Source organism: Grus americana, chromosome 3, assembly GCF_028858705.1.
Source record: "Grus americana isolate bGruAme1 chromosome 3, bGruAme1.mat, whole genome shotgun sequence".
NCBI lineage: Eukaryota > Metazoa > Chordata > Aves > Gruiformes > Gruidae > Grus > Grus americana.
Window position 1 is genome coordinate 84,863,662 of NC_072854.1, and position 27,700 is coordinate 84,891,361.

The following is a 27,700-nucleotide window of genomic DNA, read 5'->3' on the forward strand; positions in this document are numbered from 1 at the left end:
TCTTCAGCAAGTTTTTTTTCAGACTACCTCCTCTGATTTTTTTTTTAACTTTCTTTGGAAAGAAAGCTTCTCAGGCATTTTAATGACACCTGGTAGTTCTTTCTGATCCACTTAGGTGTTTTGCTTTTGCTGAATAACCTTTCTTTGCCAAGATATACTAATTCCATTAGTAGAGGATTTCCATTTTTCTGCAAATATATGGGAATTCTTGGAAAGTGAAATATCTTGTCAAGATTTATTATGTTATCATCTGAGGAAGAATGTTCCCTGTAACTCAGATTATATCCGCCTGTCTTCATTATCAATTTTCCAAGCAAGACTGAAAAAAAAGAATCCCAGCAATTGAAACTTTGAGTTTTCTTTTTCTTCATTTTTCTTAAACAGGTGTGTGAAAACTAATAGCATACCTAGTTTTCCACACACCTAGTTTTCTATTCAAGTGTTATATGACAAAATATTAGTAATCTGTAAATATCTATCCCTGAATAAATTTCACAATTCTTAGACTTGATTTTCTCTTTCCTATACTTATATCAACACTGATTCCCAGGGACTGTCTTCACAGACTTTCATAGTTGTGGTTCACAACTTAGGGTGCCTCATCACCAGGTTCATGCCCTCCTTACCATGCTTTATAAGGGACATATGCAGAGATAAATAACTACAACCTATACCCTGGAAAAGTAAATTAGAGCAGAGGTAATGTATTTCCTTATGTATCTCTCTCTGTGGCACTGTTGAGGCATCTTTTTGAAAGAGGTCCAAATTCTAACTGTCCTTTGTTACTCCCTGCTTTGAAGGCAAAGACTCTGCTCCACTCTTGCTCCCTTGGACACGATGCTGGTGGGTCTCTGTGTCCTGACTGAGTTAGAGGCCACCTCTTGCCCTTCTGAGGGCACTTGGCAGTGGAAACTGTCTGGGGATGAAAGCAATATGTTTGTTTTGAAAGTACTGTTTGCAAACTGTCTCCAGCTCTTTTATGGTGTTTACTTGTCTTTGCTTCCACCTTCACTCTCCTCCAAAATCCCCATGAAAAGTCCTATTCAAAATACAAAAGTTTAAAGTATAAATCAACAAAATAGACTGACAAAAGAGTTCTAAACACACTATTTAAACATCTTAAACTTCCAAACTAATGCAGCAGTTCTACTTGTTGCTGAAAAAAGAGGGATATCAAGAAATTGCTAAAAGAGAGAAAAGGTTCAAAGCAATGAGATCTCATGGGAAGAAAGAGGAGGAACAGGGAACATCTCAGTAACAGAGGAAGAAAGAGGGGAAGGGTATGAAAATGAAAAGGAGATTTCAGAGGCTGAAGGATGCTAGAAGCACCCACCAAAAAAAAGCTACAGCTCAAGAAAAAGTAAGCTAAAAGATTGAAATTTTGTTTACAGAAGTGGAAGGGAAAGTTAGGCAAAGAGGGAAAGAAGGATGAAAGAAAACAGAGTTCATTATTGCATTTGTATTACTATGTTATAACCTAGTTTCTTTTTTCAAAGGTAGCATGAAATTTGATATAGTGGGGTTCAGATTGCTGCTTCCTTTCTTTTCAGAGTATTCTTTGAATATTATGCCCTGCTTAATTTTAGGAGGGAATGGGGAGTATTGTTGCTACTTTGCCTTACCACAGTGGGCTAGTCAGCAACTAGATTGGCCATGGGTTTGGTGTGAGCATCCTCGTGGGAGAGACCCACTTGATCAAATGTGCTACAAAACACAATCAGAGGGAATAAAAAGCAGATTGTTGCAGAGAGAAAATGTTGGACCTGAAATCAAAGTACGTTTCTCAGTGTTGTGGTTTAACCCTAGCAGGTAACTGAGCACCAGGCAGCTGCTTGCTAACCCCTCCTCCCCAAGGGTATGGGGAGGAGAATGGGAAAAAAAAACTTATGGGCTGAGATAAAGACAGGTTAATAGGATAACAAAGGAAAAGAATAATAGTAGTAGTAGTAGTAATAATAATAACAACCACCAAATGATGCACAAATGCAATTGCTCACCACATGCAGAAGGAAAGATAAACCTATCTGATGCCCAGTCTGTGTCCGAGCAGCGATCCCACCTCCCGGCTAGCTTCCCCAGTTATGTATGGATCATGACGTTACATGGCAGGGAATGTCCCTTTGGCCAGCCTGGGCCAGCTGTCCTGGCTGTGCTCTCCCAGCTTCTGGTGCACCTGGCAGGGTGTGAAAACCTGAAAAGTCCTTGACTTAGTGTGAGCACTACAACTACTTAGCAACAACTAAAAACATCAATGTGTTATCAATGTTATTCTCATACTAAATTCAAAACATAGCACTATTCCAGCTACTAGGAAGAAAATTATCTTAGCCAAAACCAGAACACTCAGCACAGGCTCAGGTAGCTTGTAATACTGCAAGCAAAAACCAATAGATCTAGGGGTGGAGATTCTTTTGAGAATAGAAGCCAGGTCTTATCATCAATTACAATGCATGTAGAAGTTACCTGTGTTTTGTGTTGACACTTGTACAAAAGTTACTTTTTTTTTTTTCCCTCTCCAATGCATTTTATAATATTCTTTTTGTTTATATCGCTACTGGACCACTTCAGCTGTCTCTTTAGAAATCACTGTTCTTTTCTGTTTACTTACGTTGTTTTATGACTTCTTATCCTACTTAAGGCCAAAAATAAATAAAAAAGAAAGCAAAAGACAAACCCACAACAACAAAAAACTCACTCAAAATTCTATTTAAAAAAAAAAAATCTGTCATCAAGTAAAGTGCTCTGCATTTTAGTCTGCCATAACTCTTGAGCCTGGCTAGTAACAGTATCCTTTCATCTTATCTTCTAAGAGCTGGAGTAAGATTTGATAAATACAGAGAGGTAGTCTTTAAGCTGCCAGGGTTTAATGGTCATTCCAGGGATGCTTGGAACAGGAAAGATTCCAAAGAAATTGTTATCCTTTATAGGAAAATACTTTGTAAATCACCCTGTATGCTACTTTTTATTAGATTAAGCATATAATCAGTAAAATTTTTCAGACCCAAAATGTTGATTGCTTTGAAGTCACAATTCAAAGGGAAAGTTATCTGATTGTTTTAGAGATGAGGAGTAAAATATTGATGGGAATGCTGGTTCAAGGAGCGTGCATGGGTTATGGACCATCTCTTCCTTTGAGCTCCATGTATATCTCTTGGAACTTGTAACAAGACAAATTACTCAAGGCAAAGTGTGCTCAGGTTGCTTTTTTTTTTGTTTTTTAACTGCCTGTCTCAGTTTCTCCATTCATGTCTACTAGCTTTTGAGGCAATGACCTTCCTTTTCCTTTGGTCTGGATCTGCTGGAGCTAACACACAGTAGATACTGTGTCAGAGTAGCTAAGAGAGGATGCTTCTGCTCTGGTGATGCTCCCAGGACAGATAATGCACTGTGCTTGGCTTCTCTGTGATTACTGTCTCTCACTTGACGATTTCAGGGCAGTTACAGAGATTACAGCAAGAATAGCGTTAAGGTCCAGTTTTCCACAAACGAGACTACAGAACAGCTTCCTATAGACATTTAGTTTGGTTTAATTTGTCCAGGTTTGAAACTCATTTGGCAAAAATGAGAAAATGCACCAATTTCCACACAGGGTAGACAGTAATTTGCTCATTACTCTCTAGGATATTTGCTTACTCTAACCTTTGCTTTGTGTAGTAGATATTCTTGTCAGGAACATGAATGAATGAGTTATATAGTTAATGAATTTAAAGTAATTTTACACAAACTGCATATTTTGGATCTACGAACTATAGAATTCAGAAGCAGTTCCCTAGAAATACGTACCTTTATTAGGTTTCAACAAATCTTATAAAGTATGCAAAAAAAAGCTGAAGAGAGTATAGTTTAAGAAGTGTCTTTTTAAATATATCTACACATTTATAGGTATTATTTTGGGTAGTTGAACAAAAACCTGTATTAACTTTTAAAAATATGTTATTAATCTGTCCATTTCAGTATTCATTTATTACTTGCTTGTAAACCAGGCAAGGAATCTTTTGAACAGTACAGATATCTACCCCAGGCTCTAATGAAATAAAAAAACCCAACTGTTAATTTTGTAAAATAAAACACAAGACTAATGTAAAGGAAAAATAAATTGCTCCCATCATGTTTACCATCCCAGCTTTTCATAGTGTCCCAGAATTTAGCTACATGTATCTTGCTGTGATAACAAGCAAGTTACATTCATGTTACTGCAAAAATACTTAACTAATTGGCAAGATTAAATAAATAAATCTGTATCTTCCCTGCTAAAATATGTATAGGTTTTGTTAGCAAACATGCTGTCCATCATTACTTATCCATTAATATTCATCTCTAACTTCAAACACTCATGTAAATCATTTGATCAGGATACAACTCTGCAGGGATTGCCAGCTATTCTGTCACATCAGATGGTTCCTCCATCTTTTTTCCTTCTTGGATGGTAATCACAGGATGCAAATGGCAAGTTTCTAGCATCTGGTTCTTGATAGGCTCCTCAGGCAGCTGGGCTAGACATGCTGGAAGAACTTCTGAGCTACTCTCATAATAAAGTGGCTTCCTGCCTCTTAAATGCTGTGTCCCCTCCAAGTGCCCTTTGGATGTGAAATGATCTGCGTGTTATGTCTTGCCACAGAGTCCAAAGATGCAGATTATTATACAGCCGGAAACAGCAAATATATGGTGTAAATTGAATGTGCTGCATAACCGTAAGGTGTGTGGACAGTTGAGCAGTCTGTTGTGATGGCTGCTGGGTTTCACATCAGCATGTGAAAACCCAAAACACGCGAGTTGTAGCAAATAGTTTCGCAAATTTCGGGAGTAACAAGGCTCAAAGTAGAGGCAAAGGGAAAGAAAGTTTAGATATTCTGATTTTAAATTGGAAATGAAAATTTGCTTTATGTGACTGTTGTCTGCATACTATTTTTTTTCTTTTTGGTAGGTATTCATAGGCAGTAGTTCTGTATCATAAATAGATTACCAGGGGCTCTTTATAGCCTAGTGGCCTTTCAGGCACCTTGAAGGAGAATGTTTACTATAAGTAGAACTCAACTGCATTTTTTTATGGTATGGAGTTTCAACTTCAAGTAAATGTGATGCTTAATATTCAAGATTGCAAAACATGTACCAGCCTAGTATGTTAACAATGGTAACAGGAAACTTAAAAATAGACAGCGTATCTTTTTATCAGGTAAATTAAATTGTTGTCGTCTAACCACACAAATGGACTTGACAGTTATTTGTAAAATACTTGTTTTCTGGTTTTTGTCATTGATTATTGTCTTAGGTAATCAAGGTTGTTGTCTTGATAACTATTACTAGAAAAAAAAAAAAGTTAGAACTTGAGGAAGTCTAGAAATCACATTTAAAAAAATGTTGAAGAAATATGGGGATAAAATCAAAACCACTTTGAAGGAATAACCTGGATCAAAAAGACTGCATCTGGCTACATTATTTGAATTCCTTTGGCAATAAAAAGAACTTTAATCTTCAAAATGTCAACATTAACAGTACATTGACATAAGAATACCTCCTTGTAAAGAACAACTTGGTTTTTATTGATGCGAGTGAAAAAGATGAAATCAGAAAAGTTACAGATAATGCATTAGGAGGAAATTAGACCATTTTCTAACTGCCCTTTTTCCTTTTCTTGCTATAATGTTAGTATTTGAAGATATATTAACCTGAGGTAGGAATTTGCTATTTTTCTCATTTCTGAACAAGTAAAAGAACTTTTATGTAATAGCAAATAAGGTTTTTCATTATTAAAATTCTTACAAGATTTCAGGTGGACTTTTCTCTAGTCAAGTGGAAAAAACACTCCTCAGCATCCATTGAGGTATTATAATGATGTAGAGTTTAATTTTTTTGTGTGTGTGTTGTTTTATTAATTGATCTGTATATATATTTTAATCTCGATGTTATATATTCGCCAAAGGGTTTTTTGGACCTTTTTGTCTTTTAACTTGAATTCATACAAATAGAGAATTCCCAAGCTGATCTTCTGATCCTGTGGCTGGAAAATTAAAGTTAGTAGATACAATTAATCTGGACATAAGAAACTTTAGTGGTTCCCTGGCAGAAGAAAAAATTCATTTCCTTTTAGTGAGTGAGCTACAGCTCAACATATTTTTCTGACTTGCAGTGAAATGTTCGGGAATGTGCCACCGTGGAGCATGTCGCAATCTTGCCACCTTACCAATTCTTGTAGGAGACTTCGCCAAACTAGTTTATGAAACCTAGAGGTAGATTAGAGAATGTCATGCACTATAAGTTAGAGGAAGAATGTTCCTATGTTTAAGAAAAGCAAAGAAAGGGAAATAAAAGCGTAGCTGGAAATTTCTCTGTGAGGATTTGTTTTGGAGCACTTGTGTGGTTCCTTTGTTGCTCTGGGACTAATCCTGGCATGAGACTCACTGGCCTGTGTGGGGAGCTCAGGGGAACTGCTGTGCTCTACAAACTGGTTGGGACCAAGGCTAGCAGGGTGCTGGTGCAGCAGCATTATTTCAGCAAAGCCTACAGATTTGTTCCAACAGTACAATGCAAATTCAGGGTCATCCTAAACTCTCTGTTCCTGACAAGATTTGGTTTGGTTTTGGTTGAGTTGTTTTTGTTTTTTTTTTCTTCCCCTAAAAGCTTGTGTCTAAGAGTAAGTATAAATGCTACGCATAGATTTATTGCAAAATTGTATAAACGTCATCTTTTAAGAAACAGTGATCTTGACTCCATCTTGAGCGAGGTGCATTCAAAAGTGGAGAAGAGTGACCTCTTTCCTTATACCTCTTCCTTCTGACGTGAGCTTTGGGTTGAGTAGAGTAGTTGGGTTGGAGCAATTTTAATTAATAATTGGGATTACTGTCAGGCAAGGATATGGGCAATAACCTTCCACTCCAGCACAACAGAGTATGTTGATGGTGAGCTGTTTTTCTAGTAACCTCATATGAATTTAAGGGGTTTTAACAATCTCAGATTGTGAGAAGAAACTAGGGTAAAGCCCAGCAAATCTGCCCTACCATTTAGTAAGTACCGTTGCACCATTAGAAGGACCAGAAACAAACTATGAAAGATACTTGTTCAGAGTGGAGTTTCCCCCTCCCCCAAAAAATGTACATGCTTCTTCATTAAAGTATAAAATCTTAGAGAAAAGGTCATCTAAAGTAAACAGCCACGGATTGGTTGCACATTGATTTACTGGAGAGAGTATCATGAGTTTACCAAGTCATTTGAATGCCAGGCAGTTGTGAAATGATAGCCTTCTTTTAAGTAAAAGCAATTGTCAAAGTCATGCCCATTATAAATTTCTATCCTCTGCGCCAGAGCAAATATCTGTCTCGGCTAACATTGCTTTGAAATGCATCTCATTTAAATTTGCAAGCACACAACCAACAGGCACTCTCTCTGCCTCTCTTCATATGAAGACAATTCCACCTGGTTGAAGGCTTACCCCACCTGGGAACTTGCATTGCTGGACCCTTACTCTTACCCATTATGTGTTTCTTTACTCTGCTTTCTTCTCTTTCAGAGCAGAGTGGTATGCCTTTAAACATTTTTAAATCTAATGCATATATAACGGTGTTTGAGGCATCAACATACTTTTCATAATTTCACACTGCTTTTTGAATTTACAGGCTTATTAAAATGTTCCCACTTGTTCCTTTTGTTTGCTGGGCTGAGAGGGAGTGACTCTTGTACTGTGTAACCATATAAATAGGAGGGCCTTGAAAAGTTCACTTGTTTGATGTTACATGGTAGGGAAAGAAGTTTTGTAGATGGAATTTATTTATCTGCTGCAAGGTAGAAAAGCTGTCCTTGAAAATGACTAGCTATTAAAGTATAACCACCCTGTTGTTTAAACTGATATTCCCATTAAATTAGTTCCCCATAAGAAAACTATTCAAAGGCATAGATGACATCAGAAGCAGTTTCAGCAATGCTTTCTTTGCCAAGCTTTCTTCCTGAATAGGACCAATATTGAGCAATTAGGAATGCTTGCTTCTCTTTTTACCTTGTTTTTGCTTCATGAGAGTTGACAGTGGATTTCTTTCATTGATTTAATGTAGTAAGAGATTATGACCTGATTCCTAAACTGGAAAAAAGCATGTACAGACAATTTCTGTTTTAAAGAGATGAACAACTATAGGAATATGATAACATTCTGAGTTGAAGCAGCTCATGTTCCTGTCTGTAGGCAATATATTTACTTGGCTGGCAGCACTGTTTAAAAAAAATAGGAGGGCATGAAGTACTGCCTTAATGCCTGTCAGAGCTCAGCTATGCAGTACCAAGGTGTACAGAGGAGGGGAAAATGTCTGTAGGACCCCTACACTGAAAGAAAAATGGCACGAGTGGTGCTGAATGGGTGGTATCATAGCTTTGTGCTCTCAGAATAATCCAGTAATGCAAGGACAGTCTCTTTCCCATGGATAAGGGCAGCTAAGGGATGCATTATATTTGGAACAAGGAGAGAATTTAGAGCAGGTGAGCAGAGTAACATATTGCTCTCCACTCTACTTCAGGGTTCAGGTGAACAGCATGCCATCTTTGGTAGAGTTCATGGCAAAGCTGAAGTTTAGCTACGAATCATGAAACCAACTGATTTCTTCATTGACATATGTTTACAGAGGTTGGGGGTGTTATGATAGAAAACCATAAAATGTTAACTATTCCTGTATGTGACATCCAACTGATTTTCTCATTATACATTCTTAATGCTCAGATTTCTGTTCAGAACAGTTGTCAACTAAACAATAGCCAAACAAATCAGGCAGAAATATAGGAATTACTGAATAATCTGTGTTGTTTTGGCAGACTTGATATAAGCTTTAGAAGTTTAGTTTAGCAATCAATGGATTTCAGAACGTTTTTAGGTGGCTGTGAAGAGGGTGATATTGGCTGTCTTCAAAAATCTTCAGATCTTGACTGTATCACTGCTTAATAAGAAGGAAGAGGCCAGATTTTTATTCAGACTCTTGACTTAGTTTTGGGTGGAATTCAACTTGCCTAAAGTTATCTGTCTAGATGTTGGATGTTTAATGTAAATTAGCCATTGGGCTTCTTCCTACGATCATGGAGAGAGGCTGCTGCAAGGGGTATTTCACATCAGACTAAAATAAGTAGTTAAGTTACATGGTAGCAACAGCCCTCTTCAGCGCATTTCCTACATCTCTGAGAAATTGAGCCATAGGGATATTGCTGAAGGAAAAGATGCAGTGTTTTTCAGAATTGATGCAGTTATTTTTGTCACACTGGAGTGTAACCTGAAGTCAGTTAATTCAGAAGTTACCTGTACTGGCCTTTTTTTTTTTTTTTTTTTTCCAAGAAAAAAACCAGCACAGTAAGTTCTGTTGGGTATTCTGCATTGGCATTTCATTATACTAATGCAAGACCGCTATCTGAGCTCAGCCTTGGGGGTTTTAACTCCAGCTTTGACATTATTCCTCTTACTGCATTTAGAAAAATAGCTGAGCTTTCTGTCCCATTTTCTGTAATGTCAGCAAGATACATAATTTCTGTAATTTCATTGTTAGCTTGTAAAAAATCAGTACCTTACTTGACTCGTGAACCCCATGAAGATGATCACTAGAATTTTTGTCTGTAAAGTCTTTATTAAGTAATTTAAAATCTTATCCCAGTGAGAGCCCTTGGTTGGGATGATTGTATGCTAATGTTGTGTTGCCTTCCAGAGGCAGCAACTGTCATAAGGCAATGTTGCTGAAGATCTTAATTGTCTCGCTATATCTTGCTGTGCTTTAATGCCTCTAAATTAATTATGCAATTTAATACTGTTATTAAGTCTTGAATTGCATTACTTCAGCAGAAACATAAAGCTAATGTGATTGTGTGCCATAGGAATGGAAGCACCTGTGTTTTTAAGGATTATGTCCTAACATTGCAATTACTCAGCAAATGTCTAGTTCAGAAGGTTCACAAAACATTTTGCTCATATGCTCCCGGGGGCCACTGAAGACCTTACATGTAACTTATGACTTACAATAAAAGGTCAAAAGCCACAATTACAAGTTGTCTCAGAAAGAGAGTATAAGAAATGAAGGCCATTGCCAATAGCTTAAGTGCCTGTAGAAGCAGATAATATGTTAAATAAAATGTATTTGTAGGGAATACACTGTAGCCCATATTCCAGGGAAAGACGATAATAATAAACAGCAGTCCCTGCCAGTTTAAGCCAGAGACTTCTCCTCTTACCTTCAAATTTAGTTATTGGCTACCCTGGTTTCAGCTGGGATACAGTTAATTTTCTTCCTAGCAGCTGGCATAGTGCTGTGTTTTGGATTTAGGATGAGATTAATGTCAATAACACACTGATGTTTTAGTTGTTGCCAAGCAGTCAAGGACTTTTCAGCTTCTTATACTGCCCTGCCAACGAGAAGATGGGAGGCACCCAAGAACCTGAGAGGGGACGCAGCCAAGACAGCTAACCCACACTGGCCAGAGGGATATTCCATACCATATGATGTCATGCTCAGTATATAACTGGGAGGTTGGCTGGAGAGTGGCTCAACTTGGGAACTAGCTGGGCATTGGGTCTGGATAGTGAGCAATTGTACTATGCATCACTTGTTTTGTATGTTTTTATCGTTATTATTTTCATTAACCTTTTCTGTCCTATTAAACTGTCTTTATCTCAACCCACAAGTTTTACATTTTTTTTTTTTTTTTTTTATTCTCTCCCTTATCCCACTGAGGGCAGGGGGCAGTGAGCAAACAGCAGTGTTGGTTTAACCCAACAGGCAGCTAAAAAATGACATTGGCTTCAAGATTTTTTTTTTTTTTTTTCACAGAACCTAGCTAGGTACCTGAAAATTTTTGTATTGCTGGCACAATTGGCTCCCATCACTTTGAGATTGGTCTGGTCTGGTTAACGTTTCCTTGAAGAGGAAAATGGGCTTTCAGTATACTTTCACCTCTGTCTGTAAAGGGAAAGAAAACAGGTATGAATCCTCTCCCCAGTTTCCAGGGCATCTTATTTTTCTTAAATATTTAAAAATCGAAGTCACCTCCACTCATATCATCTATCAAAAACCCCCATCATTTTCTTTGCTACCCAAAGCATCACTGTGAAAACTGTATACACAAGAAAAACAGAATCATTGTACTTTAGGGCACATCACTTTTACTGTGAATGTATAGAAACTATACTACTACTGCTCTTTGACTTAAATTTAAATAGAGAAGGAAATATGTATAGGTAGAAAACATGGTTATGCCAGCTAGAAAATGTAACTGGGGTTGCTATCAGTTCTCAAGGGAAATACTTGCTTTTACATTTTGTTGAGATGACAGCACTTCCATTACTATAATAACCTGTAAAATCATGAAATAGCAAAGCAGCACTGCAACGCAGGAGCGATTATAGTGAATCAGCCAGAAGTGCCTGTTCTTACGATATTGCCTGTGGAAGTCAAAGCCTACATACAGTGCACAGAGCTTCTGGTCCACACCAATTCTCTGTCCTGGTAGGGTAATAGGTCATTCTGTTCCTTTCATGGTTACATCTCATTAGATAGAGCTTAATCTCATATATCACTAACTGAGTTTATATACTTCTGGAGTTATTTACAGTATTTTTCTCATATTAATTTATCTGATTAAATGTATATCAACAACAAATGTTGATTATTACTCCCCTCAGCAGTAATCAGTTGCAAGCTTTTTCCAATACTCAGAATTAAATAAATCCTGTGTAAAGCCATACCTGTATTATCTGAGCAGAAGAGTTAAACAGTGATAGGAAAGCCATTGGCTTATTTCCCCTGGGCTGTCTGTCTAGTTTTAGTGAAGTATTGGCATTGGGATGACATAGTATACTTTGTAATTTTGGGAATCTGAATTGTTGATTAAGTTGTGAATTTAATGACAGAATGTGGCATGACACAAGGGTTTCATGTCAGGGTAGTTATCTTCCCACATATCATTCCTTTCTTTTTTTCTTCCTTGTCTCTTCTCCCCACTAGCCAAAAGCTGTTTAGCTTTTTAGTTTGTATAAACATTCAAACAAAATTCAAGATATTGATAGGGAAAGAAATGGCTGAGCTGCTTTTTCCAATACTGAAATTCTGTATACTAATTCAATACAAAATTAAGAACAGATCTTTAACTTCAGCTGCACAGAAAGCCGCACTGGAAGTGATCTAGAGAGGTTAACGGATTTTCAGAGATGAGCAAAGGCATGTTACAGTCCCAAGGCTTACTTATGATGTTCCCCCACAGGGGGTCAGGAGTACGTCCCTGCAGTGAGCACTTCTCTCAGTTTTTGCTGAAAAAAACAGCAAGCAATAACTTGCATTCTTAGCAATGAGAAATTTTAGTTAACAGTCAAAATGAGCAGCTTTTCCTACACTGGGTTGTGTTATATTAGATGTTGCTGTAGTCTGTAAATGGTGCATAACTACGTGTACTCAGTCCTGGAGCTTAAGTACAGTTAGGCTTTCATATAAAGAAGTGCAGATCTCCCAGTTACACACTGAGACCTGAAATGGGCAACCTATCCCTTTGAATGCCGGCATCAGAGAGAGGAGCAGCTGCCAAACCATGCAAAATGGCCTTTGCTGGGTAGCAGAGGCATCCCAATAAAGTCTGGGTTGTGATCCTCACCAGATCATTGGGGTTTTCGTACTCTATGGAGCTGTAGCCTGTGGGAGTTCATTTTGAACCTGGTCCACCCAAAGAGCAGCCCTTTGGGGCAGCGCTCCACGGACCAGAGCAGCTGAGCAGGTGCTGAGTCACTTTTGCGGTTGGGCAGGGGGACAGGGACAGGGGTTGTGGTCAGTCCATGGCAGCTCCTCTCTGCTGCTCCTTTCTCCTCACACTGCTCCCTGCTCCAGCCTGGGGCCTCCATGGGCTGCCATCCTTCAGGATGAGCCTGCTCCAGCCTGGGCTCTCTGAGGGCCGCAGGTCCTTCAGGGCATGTCCACCTGCTCCTGTGTGGACTGCTGTGAAGCGCTTTCTGCTTTTCTAAACATGCTTTCCCTGAGGTGCCCACCCGTGGCTGCGGGGCTCAGCTGTGCCCTGTGGTGGGTTGGTTGGAGCTGGCCGGATCTGGCTGTGCCCAGCACGGGGCAGCCCCGGCCTCTCCTCACAGAGGCCGCCCTGCAGCCTCTCTGCCAGCATCTGGGCATGGACACCCAAAGCAGAGGTAAATCCAAGCCCTGTTAGCTGATTTTATTTCATCATTTAAAGTGACATTTGCACTGGAGGTTGCATCAGTGCTGCCATGTTTTCTGGTGTCTCCACTGCATGCAGGAGTGTCTCCCTCCCCTTCCCAGGGAGGGACGCCATTTGCACCGCTCCCTCCGGGTGCCTGGCAGCCGCAGGAGATGGCTCCAACACCTGTGTCGCAGTGTCCCAGGGTCCTGCCCTCGGACCCGGGAAGCCACCTGCTCCACAAGGAGCTGAAATTCAGGCTGAAGCTGGGCTGGTGCCCACAGGCCAGGCTGTCAGCCCCGCAGGGCCGCGGTGGGCGCTGGCAAGTTTAGTGCTGGTGGGTTTATGGGCTGGGTGGCCCTGGCCTCCCGTCGCACCTTCACCCCATAGCGGTTTTACAACGATCAGTTCCTTTCCGAGCTGTAAACGTTTAAAATCACTCTTTAATTTAAAAGAAGAAAAACAAAAAGTTATTTCTTTTCTTTAGCTGTGCAAATGGATTTAGTGAAACTTCTTGGATAAAGAGGTTTAATTCCAGTAGATGCCATCACAGCTGTTGTTGTGTCTGTAAATCTTAGGTGTGGAAGGAGTTGAACATGTAATATTTTTCTTTGCCCACAGACATAATTTTATATGTTTGAATATAAAAGCTGCATTGTAGCCGATGTCTGGGTTCATTTAGGGGGTTCTTTAAGGTTTGCATATACATACTGTTAACTTGATGTAGAAGAGTGGATTTCGGTAGGTGAGTGTGGGAGATTATTGCACCTTTTGCCAACAGTTTATGTCTTCACTGTGCTTATAAACATCTTCATTAATCCCATAATTTCTCATCAGAAGTTTCATGAAGACAACTGTTGGGTAATTTTATGTATACTTGATAGAAAATGGAGTTTAGAAAGAAATTCGTGATTACTGAGATTTTCCTCTATTGCCTAGCAGGCATAGTTAGGAAAGACCAAATTATGGGACATTTCCTACCTGGGTACTCCAGTGAACAGGCAGCACATTTCCATTAACAGACTTACCATCCCTTTTCAGGAAAGTCCATCTGCTTCCAACTGATAAAGCAGCATATTACTCACAGCACATTCACCTGCCTCATATGATAATTCAAAACTTTACTTATGCTTTCCCACTCTCTCAGATTTAACACACCAGACATGTATCTTGTGTACATAAGTCACACCTAAATATTTCCTGAAAAAATGAAATTTCTAATGTTTTGTGAGATTTTTAATTTTTTTTTTCCTGTTTAATCAGTGATGCTTAAAACCACAGGAGGGGGAAACATCTTTCTCAATTGCAGTGATAGGTGGAGAAAAAACTGTCAGTAAGGGGATCATGAATATCTTAAAACTTTTGAGTAACTGTTAGTAGTGAAACTGTCTGGAAGAAACAGAGCAGTATGTTTGCTCAGGACATCTTTTTCAGATGAGATTGTTTTCCATGAGAAGGTGTATGTGTTTTCTTCCATGCACACATATGTATATATATATGTGTGTGTGTGGAGCCTAATCTCACTCGAAATGGCTGGATGGATCAGAATATTTATAGACTAAACAGTGGATGAAAGGGATTTGTGAAAACAGTTAGTACAGATACCAATTTATGATCAGGAGAAGTGAACACTCAGGATGGGATTCACTGAACCAGATTTAGATGTGTTGTGTAATGGATGGAGGACATGAGCTACTCCTAAGGCTTACTTCATTTCATCCTAGGACCAACAACTAAATACGTCAGCTCTGTTGAATGGTCCTTTGATGTGGCAGCTTTTCCTGCATTGACTGTGCAGAGTCTGTACAACTCAGGGGTAGATGCCTATAACTGTAAAAATATCTAACGTTAAGTGGGACCACTTCCTAAAGTATTAATGCTGATAACTGTATACCAAATAGTGAGCTTTCTGGTTTGGTGTGCTTAGCTGTGATTCTCTTGTAGTGTCATGCAAAATTATATATGACATTTAACAAACTTTGGCTTAAAAACCACAATCTTGGCTTAAAAGCAGAGGTTCTAGAAGTCAGGCATCAGTAAGCACCTGAAAGAATCAAAATCTAAGAGAGATTCTAATCACTTCTCAAATTTTAAAAAGCTTTTGTAATTATATATCGGATACATAGAAAAAATAATAAAGACCAGTGAAACTGAAGTACTCTCCTAGAAGCTGTTTTTTGCTGATGTTTTCCTTTTTCCTAACTGCTTGTGCTGCTGATTATATTCAGACGCTGTAGTGCACTTATGAGATGCTTTGTTCGTTAACTGAATTGAGTTGAACACTTCTATACTGAGCAGATCTTACTGAATAGTTCTAAAATAGCCACTCAACTTTGCCAATAACACGCTGAAGTCACTATTCTAGGGTGAAAAAAATGTGATATGTCTAGACTGAACAACTTTTGAACTGTGAGACTACCAAATTAAAATCATACCTGAAATGTCTGGATTTTGTTTTACCATACTCCAGAACTTCAAAACAAAATGAAGCCTTCTAACATAGTTATTCAGTAGCTGAAACTGGTTTGACTGAGTCGGTATTGTGAATTGACATCTCTTCATTGAGAACTTTGTCTAAATTCAGGATGCTAATCATTAATTTTTATCTTAGTTAAAATGGATGAAAGTAGCATAAAATTATTGTATTCAGTCATCCTCAAAAAATATGAGTTGAGCAAGTTAAATGAACTGTTATGTGACATTAAATTTGTCCTTTTATTTTGGCCTTATGGAATTTCAGCTACAACCTCAGAAATGCAGAAGATGATTCAGTTCAGTGCGGACTTGGTTGACATTTGCACAATATAGGAAGAATTTATCTTTATAGCTAGTGTTTAGAACGGACACAGGACATCAGTTTATCTTGCAAGTCAAAGTTGGTAGAATGAGCCTGTGCCGCCGCCTTCCACCTAATGTATAGGATATTCTAGAAATGTTCGTCCTTAACGTAGCCTTTTGAAGCAGTTAAACATGAAATACAGTATTAACATGTTTATTAGACTAGGGTTAGAGAGGAAATGAACCCATCGTTTTGGATTTCGCGTGAAGGGACCATTGGTAGCCAGTGTTTGCAATGAGTTCTCTGAGCACATCAAGCGTTTCATCACTTTACAGACCACTTCCGTAACAAAGATGAAGCTAAAATTAATCTTGTGCCTCTTTTAAAGTTCATTTGACAGGTCTAGTCTCCAAACTTCAAGCAGTGAGTTCAGGCCAAAGATGTTGGGAATACAAATTTTTGAACTATGAATGAAAAATTCTGAAAAGATCTCTCTAGTGCATTGCCAGAAAATTGTAAACACTTTTGTTTCACTTTTGATCTCTAAAAAAATTTGGTTTATATTTTAATGCAGTTTTTTGACTCCCCCGTATATTCTTCTGATTTCATGATTCACATTTATTTATTGATAGTGTCCGTTTTTGAGATATCTAATTGGAAAGCTGTACATTTCTGTAGTATGGCAACCTTGCAAAATTCTTACCTACTTTTGACTTATGCTGGCTGGGAGTCGAGTTGGCAGCTTGTGCTTGGAAACTGGCTTGATTCCTTTGTTCAACAGTACGAGAAAAATCTCTTTATAAATGGACTCTTTCATTAAGGTAAGAAACAAACCCCAAGAGTGTGAAAATAAATAAACAACAACAACGATGTTCCCAGCAAGAAATTCTGTCTCAAACTAGGTGTAGCATGTTTTCCTCTCATGTCAGTGCAGAGATCTTTTTCAAGTGTATAAACATTGCAGTTGCAATCTCTTACCATCCAGCTTTGATCTTATCTTGGTCCAAATCATTCTAACCTCTTTCTAATGAGATCCAGTGAAAGAAGTGCAAGGCAGAGCCATGTCTTTCAGCTTACAGACATTTTTATACCTGAAGCTCAAGAATCAAAATATTTTCTGCCCTTTAAAATATGCTGGAAGTAGAAGCTGCAGGGCTGATATTGTAATATGCCTTTTTTCTGATTTTGTGATGTCATCAGGATTATATCTGTAAAACTATTAAAGTGCCTTTTATCAGTGTAAGTACACCTATAGGCATTTTTGAGGATGATAAACATGATGTGTTGTAGTGTTGATTTGTTTTTTTAATAGATTATTTAGGCAAGAAAATACAAATATGTAACTAAATCTCTCCAATTTTTGAGACCTTTTTTTTTCCTTACAGCAAGAGAAAAATTGCCCAAAGTTTATTAAAAAAGTAAAAATCCATGAGATCACCTCTATCTGTTGATAAACACTCAGGTGAAATAGCTTATTATGTATGAAGTTTTACCAGTCTGTGACATTTATTTCTGATAGTGAGAAACCTGATATGTGATACACCTCTGTATAAACACAGGAACTCAATTTCTCAGTGCAGAGTCAATGCACGCAGATTTATCTTACAAAGTAAACAAAGCAGAAATTACTGTATCTAGAGTTTTGCTTTTCACAGTTTTCTTATTTAAAGGCCTTTCTGACACTCTAGTCTTAAGTGAGGGTTTATCAAAAATAAATAAAAAGCTAAGGGTGGCATACAGGTGCACTTGTTGTTTTAAATAGTGATTCTCATGAATATAGAAAGGAATCATAGAAGTCATAAAATATGATCTTCAGTTCTGTACCTGGAACACAGAGTCCCCACCTGTCCACATGGCAGCATCTTTTCAGGTATCGTAATTGTGCATGTATTTGTAATACACAAGTCTCAGTCCCCTCTTCTCCGAAGTGTGCCCACGGGTGCAGAACCTAACTCAGGTTCCCTGGTCGTGCTGCCTCCCAAACCATGCCCAAGCTAAAATCCTGCTAGGACCCAGTATAAAAGCACAGGTCGAGTGCCGATGCATAGAAGCACCTCACAAACTAAATTTTCTAGCATAGACATAGCAATTGAGGTTGGAGGTAGCTGATGTTGGCTTAAATAGGTCCAGGATTCACGCTGATAACTGGGGTAGAGTTTTGGGGGGGTGCTGGTGTTTTGTTTTTCTTGGGTTTTTGGGGGGTTTTTTTGGTTTTTTAACAAGTCTTCCAGAAAGAATAAAGGAGGACTATTGAACTGTATCAGCACTGAAGAATGGTTCAAACCATTGTTTCCCAGGTGTAAAATACAAATCAACCAGGTTTCCATTGTCCCTCAGGTATTTCAGGTGTTAGTCATTGCATTTTATGATGTTTATTACAAGTCCACCCTCACATTAACTATAAGCATCTACCTCCAAATGCTTTGTGTCTAATAACAGCCTTTCTCCCTTTTCTAAAAGAATCAAATTGAACCAAGGCGGAAAGATCTTGTGTGGACAAAACTTTGATGTGGTTGCTTCAAATGGACCTTGATGTTCTACACAAGCTGAATTGTCAACTGGTTTTGATTGCTTTTCATAAAGAGTGGAGTTTATTAGTTTTGTAGCTGAATATACAAACAACCCAAACTTATTTGAGGAGTCTTAGTTTATTGTAAATTAGGGCAATGAATTCCAAAGCTCTGAGTCACAACCTACGTTTTTAGGGGAGTGAAACTGGATTCTTGATAGTAATGGCATAAAAGTAAAATGCAGTAGAAAATTACTAAGAAGAAATTCCTTTATTAAGAATAGCTTGAAAAGCTAATTTAATAATGAATTAGTTAATTGCTAACTAAAAACATAATAACTTGATAAGAGGGAAATTATTAAGCATTACTAAAATTCCAGTTTTAATTGTCAGAAACTGTAATTCCTCAACTAAAAGGAGGCTCAAGTAACTAAAAAGAGGCCTCCTCTTTAAAGTGTTTTGCAGTCTTAAAACTGTAAAAGTGACTTAAAACTGGCTTTGGTTATGAAGCTTTTTTAAAATTATTTTTCTGCTTTGATAGTGTGAATGAGAAATACTTTTCATCTTTTGTACTTTCTGTATACAAATAATTGAACAATTATTTTTTTAAGTGTAATTCTCATTGTTGTTTCATGAGTGACAGTTCCACAAAGGACCTTTAGGGCCTTCAGTTAAACAATAATTGGTACATGCTATGTAAAGTTTAGTTTTAATTAATGAACGACTTACTAAGGGTGTGGATTCACTGCTGCATCATTTGAGTGAAATACTGAAACCAGAGCTGCTGTTTTAAAAGGTCTGGAACCATCTTTCCTGAGCTGAAAGATGGAGCTCTCCCACCAGAGGCTCCATGACATCCTTACAGAGCTTCTGTGTCACTTTACAGAGTGAAAGCCCCTTCCAGGCAGGAGGCAGTTAAATGATGCTCATGAGCTCCCTGCCTGCTCCTTGCCTCCTTCTGAGTGTTTTGCATTCTTTGCCCAGTGACCTTCAGTGCAGACGTGTTTCCTTGTGCTGCGCTTCCGGTGCGTTGTCTGTCTGGGAGCAGTGGCAGGAGCAGCACGTTTGAGTAGGTGGTGTAACGACTCGGCAAAGAAATGCCTAGGAAAAGAGATGCTTCGGGAAGTGGGTTTGGAGTGATTGTGTCTCATCTAAATGCAATCTGAGTTGAGAGGGTATCAAAGCCTGCTCTTATGAAAGGGTTTGCCACGCTGACGTGCCCAGGCTCCTTCCAGTTAAGAATTGCATGGCACTGTTTGTAAGGCAAATAATGCGCATTCCTTCTTTCCTGGACATATTTCATCTGATCTGCTTCCTTTCCACTCGTTCTCGCAAATACAGCCTCTCTCGTCTTCATTTGGTGTGGCCGTGCAGGGTTAGTGAAGGGAACAGCTGTCTTTCAGGAGAGTGTTTTACCAGAGGAGGGAGAGACCTTCATGATTAATGGTATATCAGAGCTGTGTTGGCATGTAGCAATGTATGCAGGTGGTAAATGTGTATTTTCTTCCATTCTGAAAATGAACTGGAATATAGTCTCAGTCTTGTTTGTCAATCATCTTAGCCTTGTTGTTTTTGGTTTGGTTTTGGGGTTTTTTCCTGTGAAACTGAGCATTCAGCATAACCAGTGTGTTCTCTCTCTGGTCTGCTGCATCCTTTTTATAATACCTGGGAGTGAAATCCCTTGGCATGCTGGTAAAGCCTGAGACACTGAGTGAACACACAGAGCATCTGTTGATTTAGAATCACTCTTCGGTGTTTAAGTTATTCAAAGGGGTCTTGAAGCCTTAGGCTGCAATGGCGTGCAATAAATGGGATAATAATGGCACATGGTTCCACTTGGCACTAATTATATATAATGAAATGGAACATGGTAGTCAGTGGCTAATCCTTCTCCTACACTTCTGACCAGGAATTTACAATTTTTGGAGAGGAAAGTGTGTTGTTTAGGTTTTAATTATTGTCATTTTTGTTTCCTCTGTACTTATGTCAACTTGTAAAAGCAACAATATATTAAATCCAGCTGAAAATCTAATGTATGGAATACATTAGGGATTTTATTTTTTACATTTTTTACAGGAAAATTAATATTCCAAACCAGCTTTCTAAATTGGTTAGCTTGGGAGACTGCATAATTTGGGGAAGAAAAGGAGAGCCCAGTTCTTAGTTCTGCCCCTGGTCGAACTGCTCCCACGGTCTGGGCAGGCTCAGCATCCCATCTCTCTCCGTGCTCAGAGGTGCCAATTTATAGGCACAAGCCAGCCAAGCTCCCTTGCTGATTCAGCTGCATACTTCTTGGTGCTGTCTTGGAGAAATTGTTATCCTCACTCCAATTTGGTCACTGGGTTTGAAAAATCATGTGAAAATACTGTGATCTGTGATCATACATACCCGTTTGGGGGTAGGTGTGAACAGCCCAAAGGCTTGTCAGTACCATCTTATTACCACTGCTCCAGATATGTGTGATACATGCATGCTTGAGTTGTTCTATTTTCAGCTAAGTCTCTAAAATTTAAAAAAAAAAAAAAAAAAAAAAAAAGATATTCAGCAATAGAAAGTATCAATAGCTTTTGTTTGCTCTTGGTCCGAAGGAGGCCTTTTGGCTTATATGTCTGTGTCTCCCCCATGTGTCCGTAATCTATTTTAATAATTATTCTTCTGTCTTTTGTTTTGTTCACAGCCTACATGCTGACACACTACCAGTTTTGTTTCCAAAAGAGGAGTTCACAGAACTACACAGTGCCTGATCCAACTAGCTGCTTTGATGTTCCTCACTGGACCATGTAGGTAAAATTCAAAGAAACATATGTATTCACATTATATCTTTCCAAGTATTCAACATGTTGAGAAACATCTTTGCTTGCTTTGTGAAGTCACAGTCTTTTGCAATTCATGGACTACGAAATCATTTATTAAGGCCCTCTACCTTTGCAATGTGTTTTGTCGTCAACAGACATACAACTGTAGACCATCATATGTCACAATGTGTTTGGTCTCCTTGCCACATCTATTTTAAGTTGTGGGTGCTCGGAACACTGGGATGCCTATTATTCCTGTAGGTGTACCGGAGCTAACTTTAATAGCAGCAGCAGTGGTGCAAATTTCAGCTTAGGCACAAAACCCGACAGAGAAGTTGAATAAATTCTCTCAGCTAGCAGAATAAGAGCTAGCCAGGGTGAGAGCTAGGCTGAACAGGTTTACATGAGTGAACCTCTATGCTTGTCTTAAGAAGACTAGATCAGTATCATGGTATTGGTAATTGGGAGAAAGATGCCTTTGGGTTATTCCTGTTGATCATCTTGAGCTTCTGCACAAACCTTCAAGTTTTCTGTGAGTTTCAGATAAAATAAAAAATGTAGCTGATATTCCACCTCCAGGATTTCCCTGCAGAATAATTCAGTCTTGCTATAGTAGAGTTGAGAATCCAACAAGTTAAATTCAATTTCTTGAAAAGTGTGCTTTCCCTTCCGGTTTTGATATGCTAGCTGGGTTTAGTTTCAACAAGTCATTTCCCTCTGCAAGAGTAAACCTAGGCAAAGAACTAAATTGTTCTGATTGAATTGCCAGCATTCATTATCACTTGGCTGCTTTCCCCCTTGTATGTTACGCTGTTTTATGTCTCAGTTGCAGTAGCATTAAAAACAATTTACATGAATTGCTAGGCTGCAGCATTTACATCTATGTTATACTTGGTGGCTCTTTTACATTCCTTACACATTTCTATAAAACTTCTACCTTGGTTTGCATTTCTAATTTTGTGGAAATTAACTGTAAACATGGATATGTAGCAGTGGTTTAGATGGCCTGTATTTACACATGCAGGCACACTCTCCTTACACAGAAACCAGCTCTCCTCACATACTTGCTTTAGGGACTGTGGCACTGACAGTTTATTGTGATTATTTCTGGATTATTCTGAATGTCTTGAGATTTCAGTCACTCAGTTCTGTCTGGAGAAAGCTTCTAACCAAGTCATCTTAGGAAAGCATTTTCGTAGCATACTGGCTGAATCTTTATGGCTTGAATACTAACAACAGGTGTCTCAGATGAATCCTGAAACCATGCCTATCCCTGCTTGCATATCCTGAAATGAGGACATGGTATCTTGTACACTGTTACACAGCTGGCCATATTCAGTTACAGTTGGTTTTGCCTTTCATGTTGTGTTGACCATATTCCAGCTTTATTTAGATGTTTTTTCAGGTATTTTGTGTAAGGTGAAAGATTGTGGGTTTGGGGTTGGATATTTTTGGTGGTGGTGGTTTTTTTTTTTTTCTTCAGATGACAGATTTTCTAGGAATAAAATAGTTAAAACACATAAATTTTCTCGGTTAGTAGTTAAATTTAAATTGTAACAGTTCATAAGCAGGTTGCTAGCTCTAGATTGCAGAAGAGATTCATGTTGCCTGTTGTGAGTATTCAAAATCTTCCCCAGCTGTAACTGATGGGCAGGAAAGCAATCCCCAAAGACATTTATTATGCTGGAGAGGATATTGAGTCTGAGGAGAATGCCTTTTCTGTAGGTATCAGTGGCACAACTAGTCCTTGGCAGGAAATTTTTTAATTGGTGCCAGAATTCAGAATATTCCAAAGGAACTGGAATTGAACTGTATTCGGTTTTAGCCTAAAAGGAAAGTAACAAAGAAAATACCTGAATTCATATGATTAACTTCTGCAAATTTTGTTACAGTCCACATCTGTCTCCCTGTATAAATATGTCACTTATCAACTCTGATCTGACGGTAGGGAAACACCAAAAAATAAAGGGTTAAAGCATCAAACCATACAATTTGTCTACAAGAAATATAGTAACAACATTTTCAGAAAGCCAGAAATTAATATTATTTTTTTCCCCTCATACTAAATTAACAACAACAAAGCCATTCATGCAAAAAATCTAATGGATTGCTTTAGATTTACACTACACTGCTATGCTTCCTCTTAAGGGATTGTATGTATAAAGAAATAATGAAATAATGTGCTTTACTACCCACCAATATGCAGTGCATTAAACAGAATTTGTCAGTTCATCTGCACACATTACATTAGTCAAGCGTCATTTTGCTTAGCAAAGGTACATTAGCTCAGCTCTTTGGGCTGTCAGAATCTTAAAATCTTGCTTCAAATGCAAGGGTAATGGTCACTATAACATGCATTTGTCATTTAACACGAGTAATGCTTGTGCTTTAGTAGCTTTTAGCAAAGTATAGATGTCTGCAAAGGTTGTGGTACAGGTCGGCTCTCTAATACAAAGTGCAAATTCTAACAATTGGTGCCACTTTGAAGTGTGAACTAGATAATGTGTGATCTAAGAAGAGTCAGAGGAAATGTATTTTCTTAGAAGGTTTGTACAGCGGTATATTCATGTCGATTATTAAAAAAAATTAATGTGTTAAAATTCATTCATATTTGTTCCATACAGTCATAAATGTGATTAAAATATTTTTTCTGCATTTAAATATCTATCTAAAACTTTGTGATATTGATAAAATATACTAACTCAATCAGAAATTTAAATCCAGAACATTGATGTTTGTTTTATAAAGGAATGACACAGAAATGTTTGCTCCTATACATTATCCCCTGAAAAATTATTCAAGCTCTTAATCCAAAACTAACTTTTATTTATTGATTGATTGATTGATTTATTGATTTTGGTAGTAGATTAGAGCAGAAGAGTAGCTTCGACAAAAAGAATAACCAATTCAAAGCATATATAATTTTATGACTATGCTTGTCATGAGTTCATGCTGTAAGTAGTTGCACAATTAGCCCAGTCTCTCAGTGCTTACTTGCTTAGTCCCTTTGAAGTGACTTGACTTGACATTATTTCAGGAGAAACATCACAGCTTAGACTATTGTATATCTCTGGCTGGCGTGTTAATGGCTCATCCATGAGGATAGGGCACTATTATGCTTTAAAAAGATTAATGGCCAAAATTAGTTTTCTAGAGACAATTTCCTCTTTGTCTTTAGTTACTTCGCTGAGTTTATGCAGCAGCTATTGATGGTGAGGCGAGCACTTAGACTGGAGTTCAATTCATTCATTCATATTTGCTTATTTATTCATAAATAGATTATTTTAATTACTTGGATGAAAAAAGGTGACACAAACTGCTCATTTGTAATTTGTATCCTGAAAGAAAGTGTACTTTTTTATACTAGAATGAATTTTTTTAAGGATTTGTGATTTAAATGAAAGATGGAAATATTTACCTATTTAAATTCAAGTATACAAAATATAATTACTCTCAGCTGAAACTCCCTCTAGGGTATAGTGTAAACAATTCTTTCATTATATGCATTAAAAACTCAAGTGGAGTGATTATGGCTGAGTTCTCTTCCCTCCAAAAAACATGACTCTTATCAACAAAGATCTTTCAGTACCTTTTTTGGGAGGAATACTATTGGTTTTTGGAATTACAAATTTTCTATTTCCTCTGGCATTTTAAAAAAACCTTGGGTTTTCTTGGCACGTACTTAACCAGACTGATCATGTTCAACTTGTGAAGACTGACTAGTTTGCAGCAGTAGGTGGTATGTGAGATACAGACTTCAGGAAGAGCATGATTTCCATAACCTCTTCAAAGGAAATACATTATAAATAAAATACATTTCTCTGGGGGCTTACAAAACCATTCTGTTTATAATTTAAATTACATTAAGCTAAATAAAATAGTACAGTAAAACCCTCAAGGGAAAAATACTTCATTTAAGTTAGAACAGTACATTACTTCCATTAATTGGAAGTATTTTACTCTCTCTCTAATAGTTTATTTTTAATTGAATATATATAATTAAAAGTATTGTCATTATAACAGGAGTCATTCTTTCCCATTTTGTGTTCCAAGCCCTTCTGTTCTGTAGATCACTATAGTTTTATTTGCCTACCTTTCTTCATTTCTCACTGCTTTATTCCTGGTGACTAACCCACTGAGCATCAGCCTATGACAGAAGATTACCATCGCTGTGTCTCGCATGTTCAACTTAATCAGACTGGAACCGAGACTCTCAACCAGCCTGAAGTTTTGTATGGAAACCACAGAGTGTGAGACTTTCTTCTGTTGGAATATTTTAGAGCCTGCTCATCCAAACCATGCATCTTGCTTCTTCCAGGGTGCTCGTAGGGGTAACTGTTGAGCAGGGGCTGCAAAACAAGCACGAGAATCCGTTAGTCTCTCTATAAATGTAACTTGGAGGCAGAGAGGAGATGCTGTACATACATATATGCACGCGTGTGCGTTTTGTGTATCTACAGATTTAAGGTCATGCATGTTTGTGCATGTGTGTACATGTGATATGCTGGTCTATATATGGTTTCCTTTCTTGTATTGCTATAAATTTATGCCTATTCAGTTTCATATGGAACCTGATAGGATATTCCACTTTAAGTCATATGAAAATAATATGACTTCCAGGAGAGGGTGACTAGGAAAATATTGGAAAACCTCAGTGGACTATCTAATTGTAGGAGTGATTTATTCCACCTTCCTTTTTCACTCCGTGACAAGAGACCATGCAGGCTGAACTAAATCAGGTTATCGTTCTTAACAGCATGGAAGGCAGTAAATCTGTAGTGCTGAGCTCCTCTACTATTGACAGCTTTGCAATATGTAGAAATTGTCTAAGCACATATAAGCTTACAGAAGCTGAAACAGGTTGTATAATAGGAGCAGGCCAGTCCCATATGCTATACTTATTTCCACTTTAGAGTCAGCTTTAAACCATCCACTAACTGCAAATTAATCCCCATTTAAGGTCTAAACCAATCTTTGTGTTTCATATAAATTAATTGCAAGTGATTGAAAATATTGTTCCATGGGAAAATAAATCTTTACAGCTAAATATTAATAATGTTGAAATATAAAAAAGAAAGAAGTTATGCACAAATTTTCTCCTAATTTATAAAATGTTTGCTATTTTTTTAAAGAGCACTTTCAAAAAGTAAGAGTAATCAAAACTAACGCTGGATTGAATAAAAAAAATTGTTGAGAGTTTCATGTTAGACTGAGTAAACCTTGAGGGGGGAAAAGATAGTACAAAATATCAAAACTTAGACATATTTTCTACTGAGCCAGAACCTACAAATTTTATGAAGAAAGTAAAACTTAGTCATAAAAGTCTAAAGAAATTACTTCCTAAGTATATTTTCTAAGATTTTCATTAAAGCTTAAATAAATTTACAGTTTCATTGTATATCCTTAGGAAACATTTATTTTTGCTTTCTGCTTTATAAGATTCTGGTTTTTTTTCTCCAGTATTGTTTGTCTACATTTTAAAACTAGCTTTTGTTCCTATTATAAACAGTCACCATGTGATTAAATAATAGAGGTAATGACCTTTGTAATGAAATGCCGAATTTACTTTACAGTGGCAAGCAGGAATTGATCTGAGTTTTTCTGTATTGTTTTTAACTGTCTCCAAATTGGAGGTACTGGTGGACAAGAAGCTCAACATGAGCTGGCAGTGTGCGCTTGCAGCCAACCGTATCCTGGGCTGCATCAAAAGAGGTGTGACCAGCAGGTCGAGGAAGGTGATCCTGCCCCTCTACTCCGCTCTTGTGAGACCCCACCTGGAGTACTGCGTCCAGCTCTGGGGGCCCCAACATAAGAAGGACATGGACCTGTTGGAGCAAGTCCAGAGGAGGGCCACAAAGATGATCGGAGGGCTGGAGCACCTCTCTTACGGAGGCAGGCTGTTCAGCCTGGAGAAGAGAAGGCACTGGGGAGACCTTATAGCAGCCTTCCAGTGCCTGAAGGGGCCTACAGGAAAGCTGGAGAGGGACTGTTTGCAAGGGCATGGAGTGACAGGACAAGGGGTAATGGCTTTAAACTAAAAGAAGGTAGATGTAGACTAAATATAAGGAAGAAATTTTTTACAATGAGAGTGGTGAAACACAAAAAGGTTGCCCAGAGAGGTGGTAGATGCCCCATCCCTGGAAACATTCCAAGCCAGGTTGGACAGGGCTCTGAGCAACCTGGTCTAGTTCAAGATGTCCCTGCTCATTGCAGGGAGTTTGGACTAGATGACCTTTAAAGGTCCTTTCCAACCCAAAGTATTCGATAATTCTATGAAATTTATTCAAAAATAGTTTTCATTATGCAATTACTTTGCAGCGCGGTTAATTTTTTTTTTCTTTCTTATCTCCTATCCCTTTCCACCAACTTTAAAGTTAATAGAGGATAATTTGATGATTTTACTAAATGTATATGCATATATCATGACATATTTTGTTTAGCATTCTGTCTGGGAAGGCTTGTGGTAGGCTAAAT

The 27,700-nt window shown here is 38.0% G+C and overlaps 1 protein-coding gene across 3 annotated transcripts in view; it reads left to right on the forward strand.

The window, feature by feature from the left end:
- The window catches only part of CHRM3 (cholinergic receptor muscarinic 3), a 283,427-nt gene that overhangs the window by 130,858 nt on the left and 124,869 nt on the right, over nt 1-27,700 (forward strand). For 2 of the 3 annotated variants that reach the window (XM_054822620.1, XM_054822621.1), the window contains one exon: nt 21,109-21,211. In XM_054822620.1, the coding sequence (XP_054678595.1) occupies nt 21,114-21,211 (98 nt within the window). In that variant the 5' untranslated portion in view covers nt 21,109-21,113. Of the gene's footprint in view, nt 1-21,108; nt 21,212-27,700 lie in introns of those variants that run through there. The other variant, XM_054822622.1, reaches the window with a different exon arrangement.